The 20678-nt window shown below is 33.4% G+C and overlaps 1 protein-coding gene across 2 annotated transcripts in view; it reads right to left on the bottom strand.

The window, feature by feature from the left end:
• LOC143910318 (diacylglycerol kinase theta) overlaps positions 1–10116 on the bottom strand; it is a 66802-nt gene extending 56686 nt beyond the window's left edge. For both annotated transcript variants that reach the window (XM_077428736.1, XM_077428737.1), the window contains exon 1: positions 8772–10116. In XM_077428736.1, the coding sequence (XP_077284862.1) occupies positions 8772–8910 (139 nt within the window). In that variant the 5' untranslated portion in view covers positions 8911–10116. The remainder of the gene's footprint in view (positions 1–8771) is intronic.
• Between the last annotated feature and the right edge of the window lie 10562 nt (positions 10117–20678).

The following is a 20678-nucleotide window of genomic DNA, read 5'->3' as shown; positions in this document are numbered from 1 at the left end:
TATCTGCGCACAGTGGCGGACTGGCCATACAAGCGAACATGCCCGATGGCATGTGGGCCCCACTATCAGTTAGAAAATATGGGCCCTCAGTAAAAGTAAATAACTTTTTAACTATTTATAGTATATTGCAACTTTGGGACCGAAAGTTTGGGTATTTCAACAAAACAAATTTCTTACTATATACACAAACAACTAATACCTGCTTTAACAGCCCAAGGATCGGTTAACTTTTTTTATTAGGCTCGAATCGTGTAAGTTTCAAAATTTGCGTGGGCCCATTTCCAATGTCAATATTATGTATATACCAATACCTATGTAACAACTAACTACTGAAATATAAATGGGAATAAACAAATTTTCGTGAATAATATAAACAGAACTGCTTAAAGGAATTTTGATAAGACGATTAATCATCAAACAACGATTTAAATTTACTCCATAATTTCAAAATAACATTTGATTATACTTCGATGATATAGTAAGATTTAAATACACAATTTTAAACAGTTTCCGAATATAAAATCTATTCTTAATCTAGACACATCCATGTAAATAGAAATATAGGATAGGGGCCCCCTCCCCAAAATCCCGATTTTCGATTAACATTAATTGAAAATATTATGCATTTTTTTCAGGGACGTAATTTGGGGGGGCCATAGGGGGGCACTTGCCCCCCTAAATTAAGGAACAGTGTGAATTTAGAAAATATTATGAATTTAATGATTAATGAGATACTATGGATCTATGAATGCTACGTTTATTTCTTATGTACATATGTTATTTTTGGGTAACTAATAAAATAATCGCTGTTATGTGCTTTGAAGAAAAACAAAACAAAAATTTATCTATTGTTATTACGTACTTACATATGTACATAGATAAAGTGAAAAGACAGTTGGTAGAAATTAAGTTAATTGATAGTTTTTTGATGACTCAGTTTGATGGTCGATTAATGTTGTCCATGTGAAGATTTGTGGAAAAAAATTTTCGCCTGCGGCGCTTTTTTCTCTTTTTACATAATATTTTTTTATAATTACTTTTTCAAAAATAAGTTCCTTTTTTTATATTTTATAAGTCAATAAGGTAAAGGATATTTTCCATTTTTATTCTGATATAAAAAAGATTTTTTGAAAAAAAATTCAATTTGACCAATCTTTGCCTGCCCCCCCCCCCAAGAAAAAGCTGAAATGACGTCCCTGATTGTTTTCTACCGAAAGTAAAAGCCGCTTTTATGCCGCATTCTATTTACCCAGGACAAGGGTTAAAACGAAATATCTGTACAATGAAATTTGTGGATCTATTTTGCTTTTGCCATTTTTCTTGTACCTGAATTTGTTTATTCCCATTTTTGAAAATTTCATTTATTTTTTTCCCTTGATTTTTAGCGTGGTGGAAAGAAGAAGAAAATTTTGTTATATGGGGGGGGGGGGACAAATTTTTTTAACCCTGGGGGGGCCCCCTTTGACTCCTGGCATGCACTGATTTCAGTCCCAGTCCGCCACTGTCTGCGCATATGACGCACTTCCCACATTAAAAATTAACCGCACACGCGAATGGCCGAATCCACGCGAACATCACGATTTTCGACCGTATCGGGGATCCGACCGCGAACCGACACAAAAGACACCAAAATGCCAAACGGACTTGGTTAGTTCTGACGGTTCCTCTCTAACTGTTCGTCTTCCTGTTACTAAAATAAACAGACTACGTTGGGCGAAGATAGCGCTTTATTCAGAAATAGCACTGCGGCACGTCCGTTAGCCGCCTTTTGATGCTTACAAACACACACGTACGTACATACATATAATATACCGACCCATATATATATATATATATATATATATATATATATATATATATATATATATATATATATATATATATATTTTTGACCGTTTGGAACACATTTCATATTCGGAACCGCACCGTAAAGCAGTAAAGCCGGTGTATCTCGACAGTTCAAACAGACACCGGAGATTTCGCCATAGTAACAAAATATGGTACGTATGCAGTATATACTACACGGGTATGTACGCATGTATGTATGCTATACGAGCGGGGAACAGACGAGAGATTCGAAGAAGGCATTCAAAGATGTTTACGTTGAAATGTTGGCAGTGTAAGCAAAAGTTTATCGAGTTACTCGCACTCACGTCAATCGGGAGAGTTGTATCGCTCGCGAGATTAAATCCAGAAAGATGTGGCAATAAATTAATATACATATATACGTATGTATATATGTATACTGGGAATAGGCTATGCGTCTTGAACAGGCTTGTAGTTAAATTGCGTTGGATGCATCTCCGCTTGCAATGAAAGTGAAAGTATCCTATTTATGTACATATGTGTGGAGATATAAATTTAGATATGAAAGTAGTTCTCACGTGAAATTTTACCGTGGCCATGTAATATTTACATTTACCATTTTTTTCTTCGATGTGATTTAAAACTAGATCTATTATTTTTACTTTTCTGGTAGGGGTAGGGTCTTGTTTTAGAATACGCTTCGATACTTATTTTTAATTTATACCAGGAAAGCCTTACAGGTGACTCCAATGCAACTTCCTGGCCAGAAACATTGAACTTTTATTAAAAGTATTATTAGTATTATACAAGGTAAATACAAATCAACTAACCACTTTATCGCCATAAGCGTACCGGTGCGCGCTCCTTAATATTTAAGGCTATAACTCAAAACTAATGTTGGTTCCTTCACAGTGACATCTTATCCTGTGATACTAATGAAGTATCCTGTGATACTAATGAAATTGAAAACGGTCAATATTTTTCGTTAGTTTGTAATATATTCAAGAGGTAGTGTCGAGGGTTGACACTAAACAACAAATAATAAAATAATCGAATCGATTTCTACAAACGCGTGGCGATTAAGTGGTTAACATACACAAAGACATATATGTACATGATAAGATTTGTAAATTCAGTAAATACATATCAATTAACACCCACAGAGACATTTATGGTTAAACGTGTAAATATGCAGTATTTTATACAAATCGGCAAAATCACAGATTGCTGACAACGGGAAATTTTCCGAGAAAATGGGTAAGGTTGCCAATTTGTTGGAGCCGTTTTAATGAAAATCAGATAAATTGGAAAATTCTGATAGGAAACGATCGACCTGGAGTCACAAATCCAAGGTCTGGCCAGCAGAAACCAGTGGAATTTGAACATGTGTCCACTTTGTTCAAAGCTTCATATGCTTACCACTAGTCTATACTGCTGGTTAAATTATGAAAGGAAAAGCATATGTTGTGGGCAAAAAATTTAACAACCATACATATATGCATTTCAAGATATACTTCAATATAAATTAGAAGAAGTTAGTAGCAGGAAAAGTTTTTACGAAAAGAAAAGACTAAAATTATATACATAGATTCCAGTGTTGAATATTTCAATTATATATGGATAAAAATCCAATTTAGAAGGATGTACAATACGTTGTAGACAAATTATGAATAAAATTCATCTACATATTTTTCAAAGCTTCCTTTAAGCTTCGGGTATGATCAATTCCTATTCTTATGCTTTTCATGGATTGATAATCGCAGCAGAATCTTGTAGTAGCTGTACTTGAAAACCGCTGAGATAGATCAATTAGCATGACATTTTCGATAGATGCTTAAGATCAAGAGTGCAATTTAAAAAATATATATGAATAGTTTCTAAACATATTTTAAATAAAATACGACTTAAAACGTAGAATTGAACTGAAATCGTGCTACTTTAATAATCAACCATTTTAACAAATGGAAAACATGAATAGTTAAAAATATTTCAAGGATGAAATCACGAACTAGAGCGGTTTTGACCATCAACAGGTATTCCCAAGTTTAAATCAAACAGTAATGTTTACAGATAAATGAAGCACGTTTGATAAACGTGAGAAAAACAAAGCCGCATGATTTCAAAATAGCACGTACTGGCAAAAAAGTATGACACGTTTGACAATCGCGAAAGCCCCGATTTACGGATATTAATAATCATTGACGTCAATTTTTCACTAATCCAAACACATAATATGTTTCATTCAATCTTATTTCTACGTATGCAAATATTACGCATTGCGTTATCGCTGTCGAAAAAATAGTAACGTCTCGCACAATCTACAAAGGAAGAGCGAAAACCGCAAAACGCCACTTCGGAACAACGGCTTTGGCATTTAAGTGTAATAATAAACTATCGACAATTATATTGAGTATATAATACAAAAGTATACTACGTACATTGTTGATTTTTCGGGAAATATCCCGGGAATCAAGTTCGTATAAGATATTATAATCATTTTTTTTGAGTTCGTAGTCGTTCAGTTCTTTTATGGTATTAAAAATTATATAAGCTATTTATTATTACATATAATATATACGTATTTGGTCAGTTGGGTCTCATTGGACTCATGAAAGTGTTAATTATTTACGTGATTTTGAACAAAACTTCTTGTGTCATATTATTGAACCAACTGTCACAAAATAAATTAGCAATTTTCATTTAAGAGGGCTGTACACCCGAAACCTTAATTTTGTTGCCGTTCCTTTCTTCGATATTGTATATATTGAGTGAATATGACAATATATATCAATATATATATTGGGTGAATGCGACAGTTGCACTTCGGCCAGATAATACGTATTTTAAATCGACAAAATTGAGGTTTCGTATTCTCCAATTTTCTCCTCTGAAACTGGACCAATTTAAAAAAAAAATTCATCATCGGTATGAGAAAGATATTTTCTATGCAACTGTGTGCGTATTTTTTTTTAAATCAACCGCTAAATAAGCACGCTGGACTCTTTTCGTGGGTGTAAAAAAGAGGCGATTTTATAGATGTTTGGCGGCTCCTAGCTCCTATAAAAAATAACTAGATAATAAAAAGATAGAAACATGCATATGGTAGATATCCATAGCATATTAAAAAATAATTTCTCTAGTGCCATTATTGAGGAAGATAACAGTGTAATACGTTTGTATGGACAAGGCGCTGGTGTACATCCCTCTTAAGTGTCTACAGATATGATATTTGAAAATATACATAACTAGCCGTTTATTTATTACAATTACATATCGTTTAATCTGACTGAACTGACCGTTAATTACGTATAATAACTGAGAGAAGGCAGTTAAATTTACTGACTAATAATGCGGACCCACTTTAATTCATCGGGATTTCAAATCTTTGATGAATTGAGATCGCATAAGTGTTTTTTTTTTTAATAAAGAGTGCTGAATGAAAAATAGTTTCATTATAACAATTAAAATTATACAAAAGCGACAGCAAGCAACATCTATTCTTTGGATTTTAGGTGGTAAAAGCTTATGCTTAAGATTTTCCGAATGGATCAAATACAAAATGAGACTCGAACTAATCTTGATATACAGTAGTAGTTTTTGAACATCTAAAAATGAGTAAATTGGTTTATGATTAGGGGCGATAAATGTCTTCAGATGTTTGAATTTCTCGATATTAATGCTAATATTTGATATCTGTTTACTAGACGTATAATCTGAAATCGTACTTAGATAGATAAGTTTTTAATAAGAAGAAACGGGCTTGAAAACTATAGAATTTCTTGTTGTGCAAAAACCAGAGTGGTGTTGTAAATAGCTATTTTGGTAGTATTAACTTTGCAGAAGTCATTATAATTAGTCATATATATGTATATATGTACATAATTAATCACCTGTTGCAGATGAATCTAAATCTCACAGATGATTTTCAAAAGCAACACAATCTTAGAAATTCGAAATTAATCATAAGAATTGCGAAAAATTAAAGAAAATAACGGAACAAATTTCCAATTCAATTCAAGTATTATTCATTGACTTTTCATTCACAAATTCAATTAATTCGTTTAAATTACAACCGTGTTTATGCGTTAGGTAGAAAATTTCTTACTTTGTGTTTTTCTTTAAAATTTTTCTGGACGCCCGGAAAAATTTTCAATGAAAATTTCAACGTTTTTATTTGTTAATTTTATTTTGCGTCGATTTGTATCGAATTAATTTCGCAGACACTTTTCGTCCGAATTAAAATTTTGCACGCATAATTCGGTTTGCTCTGTGCGAGCAACTTGCGCTCGGAAAACCCGAAGAAAACCCCGCGCCGAGTCGGAAAATCGCCCGGAAAAGTCCCTTTCGAACGCGCGCGCACACACACACACGCACATTATGTACGTACGTATTGGTCGGAACGAAATTGACGAGTCGATCGAAATTGGGCATTCATTGACACGGTTTTATTGATAACAGATTGCGTTAATGAATATGACACTACATGTACGTGGCTCTTTTTGGATGTGTGTCGTAAACCACGAGTTATAAATATCAGATAAAAACAATCCCATTCGTGTATCGAGCGTTTCATTATTTTCATACTTTTTCCCAACGAAAGAACCAATAATGCAGTTGAACTTGCACTTTTCCGAATTTATTATGACTTTCTAGATAAATTTTTGTTACCTGTACTTACACATCTATCATTATCTGTAAAAAATGAATTTGACGAGACTAAATACAATATATATACCTATACATATGTACATATATAATTCATATATTCATATATATGTAGATATGCAGTTACATCAAAATAGACCGGTTTCCATTCATGAAGTTCTGTAAGTAATATGATTATATGGATACATCAGACAAATATGTTTTCAAATGTCAAATTATGTAAAATGTAAATAATAACGTATGTATGTATGTTTATATTTATAAGATGTTTTGACATTATTATGAAAATGAAAAAACTAATGTGTTAACATAAATTTGCATGTGAACACTCAAAACAAATATTTATTACGATACCATTTCAAGTTTCAGTTCTTGATGTCGGAAAAAATATGAATTGGTGTTTTGTAACTCTAATTTATTATTACTAGTGCCTAACCACGCCCAAGAAATACAATACAGTGTGGTATGAATTTTCTCATTAGCCATCATGCAAACAACCTTTAAAACATAAACGACAATTGACTGGAAAATTTAAAATCTGATTTTAATGCTATTATGTATGTATATATTATATATTGGATGTGTATGAATTTTCACACTTTCTAAGCACGAACACCCACTTTTCCGATATGAAAATTGCATCAATTTTGGAAAAGCTCACATACATACATGTCACAATCATTGTCATTGCGATGCGATGATTTCAATATACACGTTTATGTCAAACTTGAAGAGCAAACACGCACTATTTTTGCAATCAAAATAATTTTGGCATTAAATCAGACGCATTTTCTCAACATCAATACTATATGTTAAATTTGGTATTTTCTACGACTATTTGATGCACGGAATCTTCGACGATTTTCATCGGCAAGTACGCACTTTTCCAGTGTGCGAATTCAGTTCGGCGTTTAGCCATTTTGAGACTATTCTACGCACGAATTTTCACTTTTACAACTTGAAAATTGAATACATCAGATTAGTATTACTTCATCAATGAATTTGGCGCATTTTTCGAACGTATTTTTTGGGGTAAGTCATTAATTAGGTATTATATTTAGAAAGCATTTTCTTTATTGGCTGATGGAGTGATTTCGGTGATGCCAATTTTTGTATCATTTTTACGACAGATATACTGTGACAAGTCAATCGTCAAACTATCTATGTATAAATCAGCAGAAGTCAATCTTGAATTTATAATCGAATGAAAGGAAAAAAAAGATAAAACATCGCTTTTACACAAAACTATCAATTGATACATTGACTATTGAGCGTTCATAAAACCACATAATTTTTTACATTTGATCCCTATTAAAATTGTGTATTTTGTAAAATATTTGGATAGGAAAGGTTTTACCGATGAAAAAACTGTCGTTATACGTGTATAACTCTTTGAACTTTATGGAAATGGGCATTTTTGAGGTGAAAATTCTCCCGAGACGTTTTGGCGTCGGAAAATTCACGCCTCGCTGTTGATATTTGATTTTATAATTCAACAGATCGGTGACACTATTCAAAGCATGTGTTTTTCAGCAAATTATCACAAAATACTAATACGGTGCATAATTTGAAACAGATTTAGTGATTTTAATATTTGACTCACTTATTGTAGGATTCTACGTAAGTAATTTTAGGCAATATAAAATAATGTCGATTCTGGGCTGTATATTTTCCGAGGCACTTTTGCACTGGAAAGCTCCCGTTTCATAAATCGACACTGTTTCGAATTGAGAAAATGTCAACTGGATTGTATGTGAATCATACATAAAGCAACACGAAAAAATTTTCATTTTTCGTTAGATTTTCGGTAAATTTTCCGATAAAATCGGCGTCAATTGTCGATTTCGCGATTCGTTTCGTACGTGCGAGTGAGCGTGAGTAAATTTTGAGGACTTTTGAGGGTAGTCGGGCGTAGATTTTCCGAGGAGTTTTCACGTCGATTTTCGGCACTACAATTCGACTCGTCCGGGCGAGGCACGGGCGAGAGAGAGAGAGAGTGAGTGAGAGTGAGAGAGGCATTGAGTGAATTTTTGGTATTTTTTCGGTATTGGGTTTGTTGGGAGCGGGATTGGAATTTTCCGAGGGGCTTTCGGGTCGGAAAGCTCGCGCCTCGTTGTTGATTTTCGCGTGCGAAATTCGGCGCCACAATCGACGCCGGGCGATCGGTAAGCGGCAGCGGCGGCGAAAATAACTGCGCGCATTGCACAATGTGGGGAACGTTGCGCAAATGAGAGATAGGAATTTTCGAGCGATGGTGAAAATGCTGGTGATGAAAATGAGGGGAGGGGGTGATACGATACCTTCACAATTGTAGCCCTGTCCGATGAGACCCCAGAGGAGGTCGGAGCAGTGGTGGCAGTAGGTGGGCTTGTGGAAGGTCTTCTTGGCGAAGGAGTGTCCTCTGGCTTGGAGCTCGTCGGGCGAGGGCGCTCCGGCCATAATGGCGGCTGCTAGGTGTCGGGCGAGCGCATCGCCCTCAGCGGGGGGCGGCGGCGGCCATCCGCTCGACCGCCGTCCGCGTCCACGAGACCGATCCGACTGACGGCGACGACCACGACCACGAGCACGAGCACGAGCACGACGGCGACCACGACGGCGACCACGACGGCGACCAAGGCGGGCACGACGTCGACGACGGGGAGGACGAGCGCGGCGACGACAACGGCTGCAACGACGACGGCGACGGCGACGGCGATGGCGATGGCGCCGATCTCATCCGCCGACCGATCGCGGCGGCCACCATCGCGCGCCACTCGCCACTCGCCACTCGCCACTCGCCTCTGCTGCTGCTGTTGCTGCTGTTGCTGCTGTTGCGGCTGCTCCGGCTCCGGTTCCCCCTCGCCACTACCACCACTACCACTGCCACTGCCACTGCCACTGCCACTCCCGCCGCCCACCCCAACCCTCGGCCCGCCACTGGCCTTGCCGTTGCCGTCGCTGCTCTCTTTGGTGTGACGCTCCGTTGCCGTGTCGTGTCGCGCCGCGCCGTGCCGTGCCGTTGCCGTTCCTGTTCCCACCCACGCGCGTCTCCTCCGCCGACTGCGCCACGCCGACACCCGACGCCCGACGCCCGACGCCCGACGCCCGACACCCGACGCCCCGCCGCCCCTCGCCGCTCCCCACTCCAGGCCCGCGCACGCGCCCGCCCCAAGGTCAGCGCCGCGCGCAGCCCCCCCACACTGCCGCCCAGCCCCACCCCCACCCCCACCCCGACACCCGCGCCGCCCCAACCCCTTGCGATAGCGATGCCTTTCCAGCCGGCGCGCTCCCGCATTTCGCATTTCCACTGCCGACTAATTCGAATAACGCTTTTCATTTGTTTTCCACTTTTTTTTTCAAACAAATGATTTCATAGTGTTATGAATGAAAAATAGACTTAATCTTAATCGAAGTCATTATTTACATATTACAAAGTTCAACTTAAATTTATTAAATCTTTACGCTACCTTTTTCCTACATAGCTATACCCATTCTACTGTTTCCGACATTTTAAAAATCCTTTCTTTTGACAATCGTTCTGTCAGTTATTTTTTTTATTCAAAATAATAATTTTATATACAAATTATAGAAGAGGTATGTTTTTAAAACACTTTTTTATTATATTTTGCAATCATTCAATTGTAATACTCAATAATAAACTAAATTTCTCTGAACATATTTCTTTTATTACCAACAAAGCATTTAAATCTCTTGGATTCCTACTCCGCTCAACAAAACCCTTTAATGATCCTTATGTACTAAAATTACTTTATTTTTCCTTTGTAAGGTCTCACCTTGAATTTGCCTCAATTATCTGGTCACCTTTTTATTTATCCCATATTAATTGTATTGAGAAAGTTCAACTTAAATTTATTAAATCCTTACGCTACCTTTTTCCTACCTATACCCATTCTACTATTTTCGACGTTTTAAAAATCCTTTCTTTTGACAATCTTTCTGTCAGGCGACGACATACTGATGCTATATTCTTCTTTAAGCTCATAAATGTTCTGCTTGATTGTTCTGATTTAGTGAATAAGGTTAATTTCAGAATCCCAGTTCGGTACTCTAGACGCGTTGCACTCTTTTCACTACTAATTCCCAAAAATATTCTTATCTGCAGCGCGTTTATCGTATGTTTAACGGAGAGCTGAATGAGGTTGATCTATTTGGTATTTCCCTACATCAATTCAGGTCTAACATCAAGAGAATCCTGACCGATTGATTCATTTCTTCTCCTATTCTATTTTTCCAATATTTCCAATATGTTTATACATTAGTTTAGTTATGTAATGTGCTATTTAATCATATTATAGCTTTCATTCTTTTCCTTTTCATTTGTTTATTTTGTATTTACCTTCTTCATTTGTTTTATATTTGTAAATTTCAATTTCTTCTTATATTCTATTTTATAACCTTTTCCAAATATTTTAATACTATAGTTTAATTATGCAATGTTCTACATATTTTGTCATGCCTTTATTCTTTACTTTTTAATTTGTTTTCCTTATATTTATCTTTTTCATTTTTGTAAAAATCTATTATTGGACTCGGATGTTACATATATTATTTATTTACTATTTGTTTTTTTATACATATCTATGTACATCCTGTCTGTTGATTTTTCAATAAATAAAAAAAAATAAAAAAAAATAATAATAATCAGGCGCGGCTCGTGCATAGGAACTGCGGCGCTGCAGCACTCCCAGAAAAAATACAAAAAAATCACATTTGTATACATTTACAACTTGTGAATATAATTTAAATAAGAATGATTAGATATTTGACATAATCATTATTAATGAGTATGTCAAATATATCTAAATACAAGTTGTAAATGCGATTTTTTTGTAATTTTTCTGGGGGTGCTGCAGCACCGCAGTTCCTATGCACGAGCCACGCTTGCATATAATCCAAATAGAATGACCAGATGTAATGAGCTCCTTTACGTGCCTAATATGGTTTCTAATTATGGAAGAAGCTCATTCATCTGGCGTGCAAGCTCCGCCGTCAACACACTAATTTCTACAATTTCTATATTTGACTTATTTAATATTAATGCTATACAAGCTAGAGCAGTGGTTCTCAGGGAAAATTTTAACGTGGCCGCACAGGTGATAATAGTGGTCCCATGGAAATGTCTTGTGGCCGCACCAAATTTAATCAAATAAATTAAAGTTACAAAAAAAGTGAATCAATTTATTCATAAAATAAAAGAAATTTTAACATTTTGGTATCTATTTATTTAATAATAATGCAAATGGAAATTGCTCAATACTCCTTTCTTCCAATGCAAGCCGCATTGCTGCTTCTAAGTTTGCGTCTGTTAGCTGGTTTCTAAATTTGTTTTTAATAAAGTGCATTACACTGAATGATCTTTCGCAATATAGGGTAGTGGGAAAAATAGATAATATTAATAAAGCAATTATTGGCAAATCTTTATATTGGTTTGTTTCATTGTCAACGTATATTTCCGACTGAAATTTTTGAACCGAAATATTATTAAAATGGTTATTAAGTACTTAATCATGACTAATTTCTAATTAGCCTAATTTCTAATTAATTAATCTCAATACTGTGATTTTAGCCCAATTAATTAATCTCAATACTAAAATGATTTTAATCTATTTTTTAGTACTATGAAATTTTCATTTGTCATCATAATAAAAGGGGAAGATACAAAAGAAACTTAGTATATTAAAACTTAGTTTTAATTTTAATTTTGAAGTTGTGTCTGTCATCTTATCTATCAAATCACTAACAGAAGATAAAATTGAAAAATTGTCATTTTAAACTTCTGTCACAAGTCTTTTCGCTATATTTTTTAGTTTGTCAATGATAAGCATGGTTTCTATTATTGTTAAGTTACTTTTTTGTAGTTTTGAAAAAATATATTAATTTTTTTTAAATATTAGTATTATTTACTATTAAGTCGCTGGTGGCCGCAGTAAAATCCACTAGTGGCCGCGCTTGAGAACCACTGAGCTAGAGTGATTGTTGCAAATATGTTTTTCGATGATTAACTTTATTGAAAATTTACAATTGTGATTATGAATTTTTATCTTGATGTATTTATTTTATTTTTATTATATATTATTTTTATTAATTTATTATTTTATTATTTTTATCATACTGTTATAGTTTTATTATTCTTATTATTTTGATATTTTTATTATATTATTATTTCAATTTTTTTTCTCTCATTATCTTACTCTATTGTTATTTTTGTTTTTTATTTTAAATGTTTAAGTTTTTCTTTTTTTTTTACCTATATGCGAAAATTCTTAATGGTTTTACTTAAAATAATTATGTTTTTTATTATCAATTTATGTAATTAATAAACTGTCAATTTTCCAAACAAAATAAATAAATATGTATTTATTTATTTATTTTATTAATATGTATTTCCTCAAGGTTCTCACCTTGGACCACTTCTATTTATTATTTTTATTAACGATCTCATTACTAATCTGCATTGTCGGTGCTTATGATCTTAAGGTTTTCTATCCTATCAATAGTGTATTGGATTGCTTAAAATTACAATCCGACATTGATACAATATCCGAATGGTGTAGTGTAAACCTTATGCATCTCAATATTTCAAAATGTTTCTATTGACACTCTCCAGAAATCATAATCTAATTAACTTCGTTTACAATATTAATAATGAAGACCTTATGAAGAAAAACTGTGCCAGAGACTTGGGTATTCTAATAGATTGCAAACTGTCATTTAATGAGCATTTTAACCATATAGTCACTAAATCATATAAAGGGTGCACCTCACGAGATCGAATGTGAAATGCACGAAAAACCAAATATCGGAAGGCAAAGATCGAAAATTGAAAGATCAAAAAAAAGGGGGCATGGTAAACGGTACATACTCACTTAATTTGCGCGAGCAGGATACAACAGGAACAGGCTTTTCCTCCCGCATTCTGCGCGCGCACATTAATACGGGAGGAAAAGCCTGTTCCTCTTGTTCCTGTTGTATCCTGCTCCCGCAAATTAAGTGAGTATGTACCGTTTACCATGCACCCTTTTTTTATCTTTTGACTTAAGATCTTTCGATTTTCGATCTTTGCCTTCCGATATTTGGTTTTTCGTGCATTTCAAATTTGATCCCGTGGGTAGACCCAGTCACTAAATCATATAAACTATTGGGATTTATCTGCCGAGTTGCGAAGCCCTTTAAGAATCCGCATACTCTAATGTTGCTCTATAACAGTTTGGTTCGCAGTAATATGGAGTATGCTCCAGTTATATTGTCTCCTTTTTACCAAACTTTCATAAATCATTTAGAGACAATTCAGAAGCATTTTATGCGCCATTTATCTCATAAGACTGGTCTTGTTAAATTGTTACCAACTTATAATGACAGACTCTCTTTTTCAAGATCGCAAGTTTGTCTCAGCGCAGAAGGGTCTCTGATTTGTTAATTTTATGCAGGATTGCTAATGGTATCCTTGACACATCTGTGTTGAACGAAATTAATTTTAGCGTTTATGTCCGATTCACCAGATGTAAAAATCTTTTTTATCCACCAATTTGTCGTAATAACACTTATTTTAATAGTGCAATCGCACGAACAAACATACATACATATAAGCCATCTTTATGATGGTTTAGATGATTGTCCCGATATTTTTGCCGACTCTTTCAATATTTTTAGGGCTAAGGTGAAGAAACCCATTTGAGTGCAAATTTTTTTTAAAAGCAGCCCTACAACGCATTGAAAAAATTAAAGATACTTTGAATGATGCCGAAATTGAATGATTGCAAAATATAAAAAAAAAGTGTTTTAAAAACATACCTCTTCTATAATTTGTATATAAAATTATTATTTTGATTAAAAAAAATAATTTTATTTTACTACCGCCATCTATGTTTAAAACTAATAAACAAACGATGGATAAACGTCAACGACTATCTCACCGGGCAGATATCAAACGCGTCTTACACGATATTTTTGCACCATCGTAATGGCGGAGGATCCATTTACTTATATTGATGACCAAAATGAGCAATATGGCAAAGTATGAAAACGATCGGATAAGAGGCAAACTTTTTCCTGAATTGTAATCGAAGTGAAACGTAAAGGAGGTATGTAAAAATAAACCTTACTCAGACCATTTTGATTGACTTTTCAAGTTAATTAGCATTTGATTTTTTTATAAATATTTGTACTAGCATTATTAGGATACATATTTTTTAAGTAATGAAAAATGCCGGGGGGGGGGGGTTGTAAAAATTAAACACCGTCCTGGTACTTTTTTATTTAGCACTACACCACTGAAAACGCTCAGAGGTAACCCCTTAGACTACAAATAGAAATATTCTTCTTCATTCTTTTCAAACAGAGTGGTTTATGTTTGGAATAGTCTTCCCAATAATGTAGTAATTTCTGAAAACCTCAATATTTTTAAAAATAAGCTACGTAGATGTATTTCTTAAACTTAAAGGATTTCTGTTATTCTTCTTTCCCAATTTTTTTTCTATATTTTTGCTTTTTTTAATTTAATATGTTACGGTTCCAGGTATTGTGAATGTTCCAGATATTAATTTGAATTATAATCATTATTAGTTTATTATTATAATTATAATCTAGGTTATTATTGTTATTATTATTAATATACTATTTTTTACTACCATCATTGGTACTACGGCTGTCAATATTATTATTATATCTTTGTTATTTTTTAATATTTAAATTTTTTCTCATCAACATATGTATGTACATACATATGTATATGCGAAAATTTTAAAATGGTTTATCTTTTAATAATTATATTTTTTTATCATTTGTAATCAATTAAACTTTAAATTTTCCTACCCATTTTTATACAGCTATTTTTCCATTACAATTATCTTTTTAATATATTTTTAATGCAACAAATTGATTGAATTAATATGTGTCATTTGTTATAATATGTTTCGTATTTAAATATTCAACTATTTTTTTAATCAAGCCTTTCTCGTATTTTTTCCATGCTCATCCAGGAAAACACGGAATATAATTTTATTGATATTGTCTATTGTTTTAAATAATCTGTCAATGTTTCATAAAACTTTGCTACTTCTTTATTAAGTCCATCAATTTGTCCCATTGAGAATGCTTAAAAAGTATGCATAATAGAAAAAATTCAAAACTGGGACTTTTAGGGCGCGATCACACAGCGAGGGAGCGGTATGCTATACGCGGGATATTTTTTTTAGATAGTTTTAAACACACACAAATTGTAGGGTCATACCCGGTACGATACGCCGGATCTTACGGGATCGTGCGGGATCGGAGCGGTCTCGTTGAAATTCTATAGAATTGTTTATACTAACTTGACGGTGATATATACCAATTCGTCGACGCTCGGACGACGCTTGACAGTGATCGATAACGGTGTATCCCATATTTTTTTTGACATCTCCTCCCAAGCTTCATTGCGAATGTTTTGGTCCTTATATTTTACGGATCTGACGTCATAGACACATTCGTACTGTCGCACAACTTCTATTAATTTTTCTGACATTATGAACTGCGATGTACCGATATTATGAACTGCGATGACCGAGCTCAAAAGACGAACTGTTTGCAGTCACCACTTTCTTGAGTATAAAAAGTATAAATAAAAAATACTTTGTTCTTGATATAAAATAAAGTAAAAATGGGCTCTCTTTAAACGAACATGTTATTGTATCGACATGTACATACATTCATACTGAAATGCATTCAGTATCAATTAGTTACAGTCCATATTGAGTGCACTATAGCCCTTTACGTAAAAAACATCTTTGTTCGTTTATCTGTTGATGGTATTAGGGATTTAAGTACGTATTTAGTTTTTGTACCAAAAAACTTGAGTCCATTGTCTAGTCATTTCTGTTTATTTAGTAACAATTGGTTCCGGTAAACAATTAGTGTACTACATAAAACCCTTTATGCTGAATACATCTTTGTCCGTGATCGCAGAGTTTGTTTATGAAAGTATCGAATGAGTATTTAATTCTTAAACCTACCCGGAAACATTAGTCAATTGTTGTTATAAACCGGACACTTGTTTGTCTATTTTTGTTAATTGTTTACTAATTAAGTTTAAAACTGAATTATTAAACAATAAAAGCTTGAAATCCTTAATGTAATTTGTATTTTCTATAATCTTATTATTCCGACAAGTTCTGCTATATTTTTTTGCAAATATGGGATACACCGTTATCGATCACTGTCAAGCGTCGTCCGAGGGTCGACGAATTACTATATATCACCGTCAAGTTAGTATAAACAATTCTATAGAATTTCAACGAGACCGCTCCGATCCCGCACGATCCCGTAAGATCCGGCGTATCGTACCGGGTATGACCCTACAATTTGTGTGTGTTTAAAACTATCTAAAAAAAATATCCCGCGTATAGCATACCGCTCCCTCGCTGTGTGATCGCGCCCTTAGACGTCCCGAAAGGTTCGTTCGGGACACTGGGACACGGGGCTGATAACCGGTGACAATCCCCGATTAATCGGGACGCCTGGCAACCCTATATATGTATTTTTCGTAGTAACAATAGATGTGTCTGTGTATTTTGGGGATTTTTTGAACACCGTTCGTCCTATCGAGCTGAAACTTCGAAATCGATACGACGTTAATTTTTTTAAGTTGACCGGAAATTATACCTCCCCTAATACATAGGTTTTTTAAGTTTTTGAATTCAATTATCTCCCAATTATCCTGAATTTTTTTTACATGAAATTATAAATTTTAAAAATGATTTCATAACCTTTTCACAAACAATTTCCCCCACTATTATAAGGTGACCGTTTCTTCTAAATTCAACACCGAGACATTTTTTCAAAAAAACATTTCTAAATACTTCAATTATTTAAAACGAAGATTAAAGAATCGTAGACGCACATTTATGAAAAAAAAATGAATTAATTTTCTTGAATAATAAAATTCTACACTGGTTAAAAGCTTAAAATTATACTAAGTGATTAGGAAACATTTTAAGGTTTAAACATTCAATTTCGTTTTATCACTGGACTATATATTATTCATCAAAATAATTTTTTTTTTTTTAAAAAAGCTCTATTTTGTAATGCCCAAGAAAAAGTTTGCCAAAAAACTGTGCTTTCAGATTTTCGATTATTCGAATAAAATGTTTAATTTTATTATTCCGTTTGTAACTTTATTCATTATTTATGTAATTAGATTGATTTTACCTTATTGGTATGCACTACGCAAATTTAACAAGAAGTGCTCCTTTGAACACCACTGTGGAAAACATTTTTAATTTTTGGTCCTCAGATGCCTCAGAAAATGTTGTCAAAGAGCTGTGCTTTCATATTTTCACTGTCACTTCATTTGCAAACAAACGTATTAAAAAAAATGTACCCTTTGTTTTTCCCAATTTGTCTTTATTTATAATGCCTGGAAAACTATCGGTAAAAAATTGTGCTTTTAGATGATCAATACTATTAAGAGCGCGAATATATTTAAACAAAAATTTTAATTTCTTTTTCCGATCATAATATATGTAGAATACTAGTATGAATAAAAATGTTTCCCTTAACAAGTCCCTTACTCTGTCAGACACTAATTTTTAAAATATCGCCTCTCTAATAGAGTTCTTTCATTTGATGTTTTTTTCATCTCAAAAATGCACTATACATACATATGCTATGATTTATTTTTTGAAAGTAGTCCAGGGATTAATGTCCTGTATACAATATGTCCACTTCTCTCAATAGACAATATGTCCTCTTCCATTTTTAAACCAATTATGTTAATAGTTTTAAAAATATAACCATAAATATCTGTGTGGATGTTAATGTATGTGTATTTATGTACTTTGTATAATAATACTTGTATCAAATGTACGTTTCTGGTCAGACAGGCGCATTGGGGCTACCTGTTAGGCCTTCCTGGTATAATATTTTTTATTTAAATATATATGTATTAAAATAACGAGTGCTAAGTCTGATTACAAGAGTTTAATTTGTAGAGCATCTCTGAAAAATAATGCACACAATAACGGAAAATGCCATGTGATGCAAATGCCTTATTTTTCTGAGCACGTCACAGTTGACGTTATGGCAACACTAATCTCACCTATTCATAAAATAAAATTATACATGGATATGTATATGTCGACCACGTTTACGGTGTAATTTTGCTCAAACGATGAATATCATTTTTTCAACAACAAAAAAATTTGAAAATTGTTGTATGTATGTATGTAAATTTTTATTGGAAAATTTTCAAGGCATACAAACACTTAATATTAACTAATGGATATGTACAGTTTGTACGAAAAGGAAAAAGATAAATAAAAAAAATACTTCTTCAGATCTCCATATGTGTAACTGAATAGTTTGACAAACACGCTTTCGTATATGAAGAATCTTTTCAAAAAACAAGAAAAAATTAACCGGAATAATGAATTAAAACACGGACACATCACTGAATAATTAATTGATGTATTGCATGTAATTATTGAATATACCATGAACGAAAATAAGCAGTGAAAGCTCTACAATAAGACCGTATTGAGACATCTACATTTTGTTTTCACTAGTAACAGTACTTGTTGAACGTAGTGTCGCGTATTTTCACTATCTACTTTGACACAATTGTCAAAAAGATACAAACCTGTCATACATGCAAATATTTTCACATCAACTTATTCATTGATCGCGAATCTATCGGACGCAACCTCTCCGAGATCCGTTAATCACGTCTACATCAAAGAATATGATGACTTATTATTTATTTTCACGTCCCGTTGCAATATCTAACATTTGCGCAAATTTTTTGTTCTGTTTTTGTATCCAGTCCGATTGAGTTGTTCCATGAATAACCCATTATTGGGTATTGACGTCATAAAGCTCGTCAGTTTGGATGTATGAAAATAATATATGGGCAAACTAAAATTATCACAAATCGATCATTACACAATAATAACGCAACGGAGCGCGCGCTTTATCGTCCATTTTGAGATTTTTTCTTTATTTTTCGCTGTATCGTTGATTTAAAATGTGGCTGATCTCTTCGAAGCTTTCCCAAAAATGTGTCAACTCTGAATGTATTAAAAATCGCAATATTCGTTTAAAGAGCCATGAAATTACTCTTGTCTATTACATATAGTTAGGAATAGAGATATACATAATTATAAAACGAGAAATAGGAATAAATTAATTATAGGTAGAGTTAAGAAAGCTTAAACTGCAGGAGGTGTTTTTCACAGAGGTGTTCAAATGTATAATGCCCTTCCTGAAGGCATTAGAAGTTCATAGAACATTGCTGCTTTCTTGAAGGGTGTTAATGGATACCTTTGTGGAAGATGATTAATAATTTTTTGTTGTTATTTTGTATTGTATGTATTAGCAGTTTTGCTATTTGAATAAATAAATAAATAAAAATAAAAAATATATATAAAAAAAAAAAATATATATATATATATATATATATATATATATATATATATATATATATATATATATAATTTATATAATTATGTTTGATTTTTAAATGCTTTTTATTATTACAAAATTATGTTCACAATACATCTTGTATCTATTTTAATGGCTACTGATCTACTGATCATTTTCTATTTTACAATTTTAATTTAATTTTGTTAGTAATCATAGTATTATATTATTCTAATGTCAATGTACAGCATAATAGGAAAAAGGGCTCAAAAACCTATTTACAATTCTTATAATCTCTCTAAAGTCGACGATTTAAAGCAGATTGTGTTTAAGTAATCTATATTACTAGATAAATATGTAGTTACTAGAGATAATAAACACATAAAATAATACTAGATGTATAAATTGAAAAATAATCTATAATAAAATATCCCATAATATGGGATATACTGTTATCGATCACTGTTAAGCAAGAATGCAATTTTACCGAAATGGTCCAAAGGGTCGTTTTGGTATAGATCACTGTCAAGCAAGGATAAATATTACCATACAATTTCAAAGAAATAGGTCGAAAGTGTCGTTTTGAGACAACACGTGTCATGCATGCGTGCCATGAACGTCTAAAAAAACCACGTGCCACATTCACAGCTGTGTGATTTCGCCCTTATCCTTCTTACATATAAATTTTAATTATTATACAACAATGTATATATGTATGTACATATGTAGATATGTATGTATTTATGATGGTTTGTGTTAAAACATTTAATTTCAGCTTGGTTCGTGGTTTTTATTTTATGTTGGGGGGCCATATC

The sequence above is a fragment of the Arctopsyche grandis genome, chromosome 4 (genome assembly GCF_051622035.1).
Source record: "Arctopsyche grandis isolate Sample6627 chromosome 4, ASM5162203v2, whole genome shotgun sequence".
Taxonomy (NCBI): Eukaryota; Metazoa; Arthropoda; class Insecta; order Trichoptera; family Hydropsychidae; genus Arctopsyche; species Arctopsyche grandis.
Note: the sequence above shows the minus strand (reverse complement) of the source record. Positions and strands in the feature narration are given on the sequence as shown.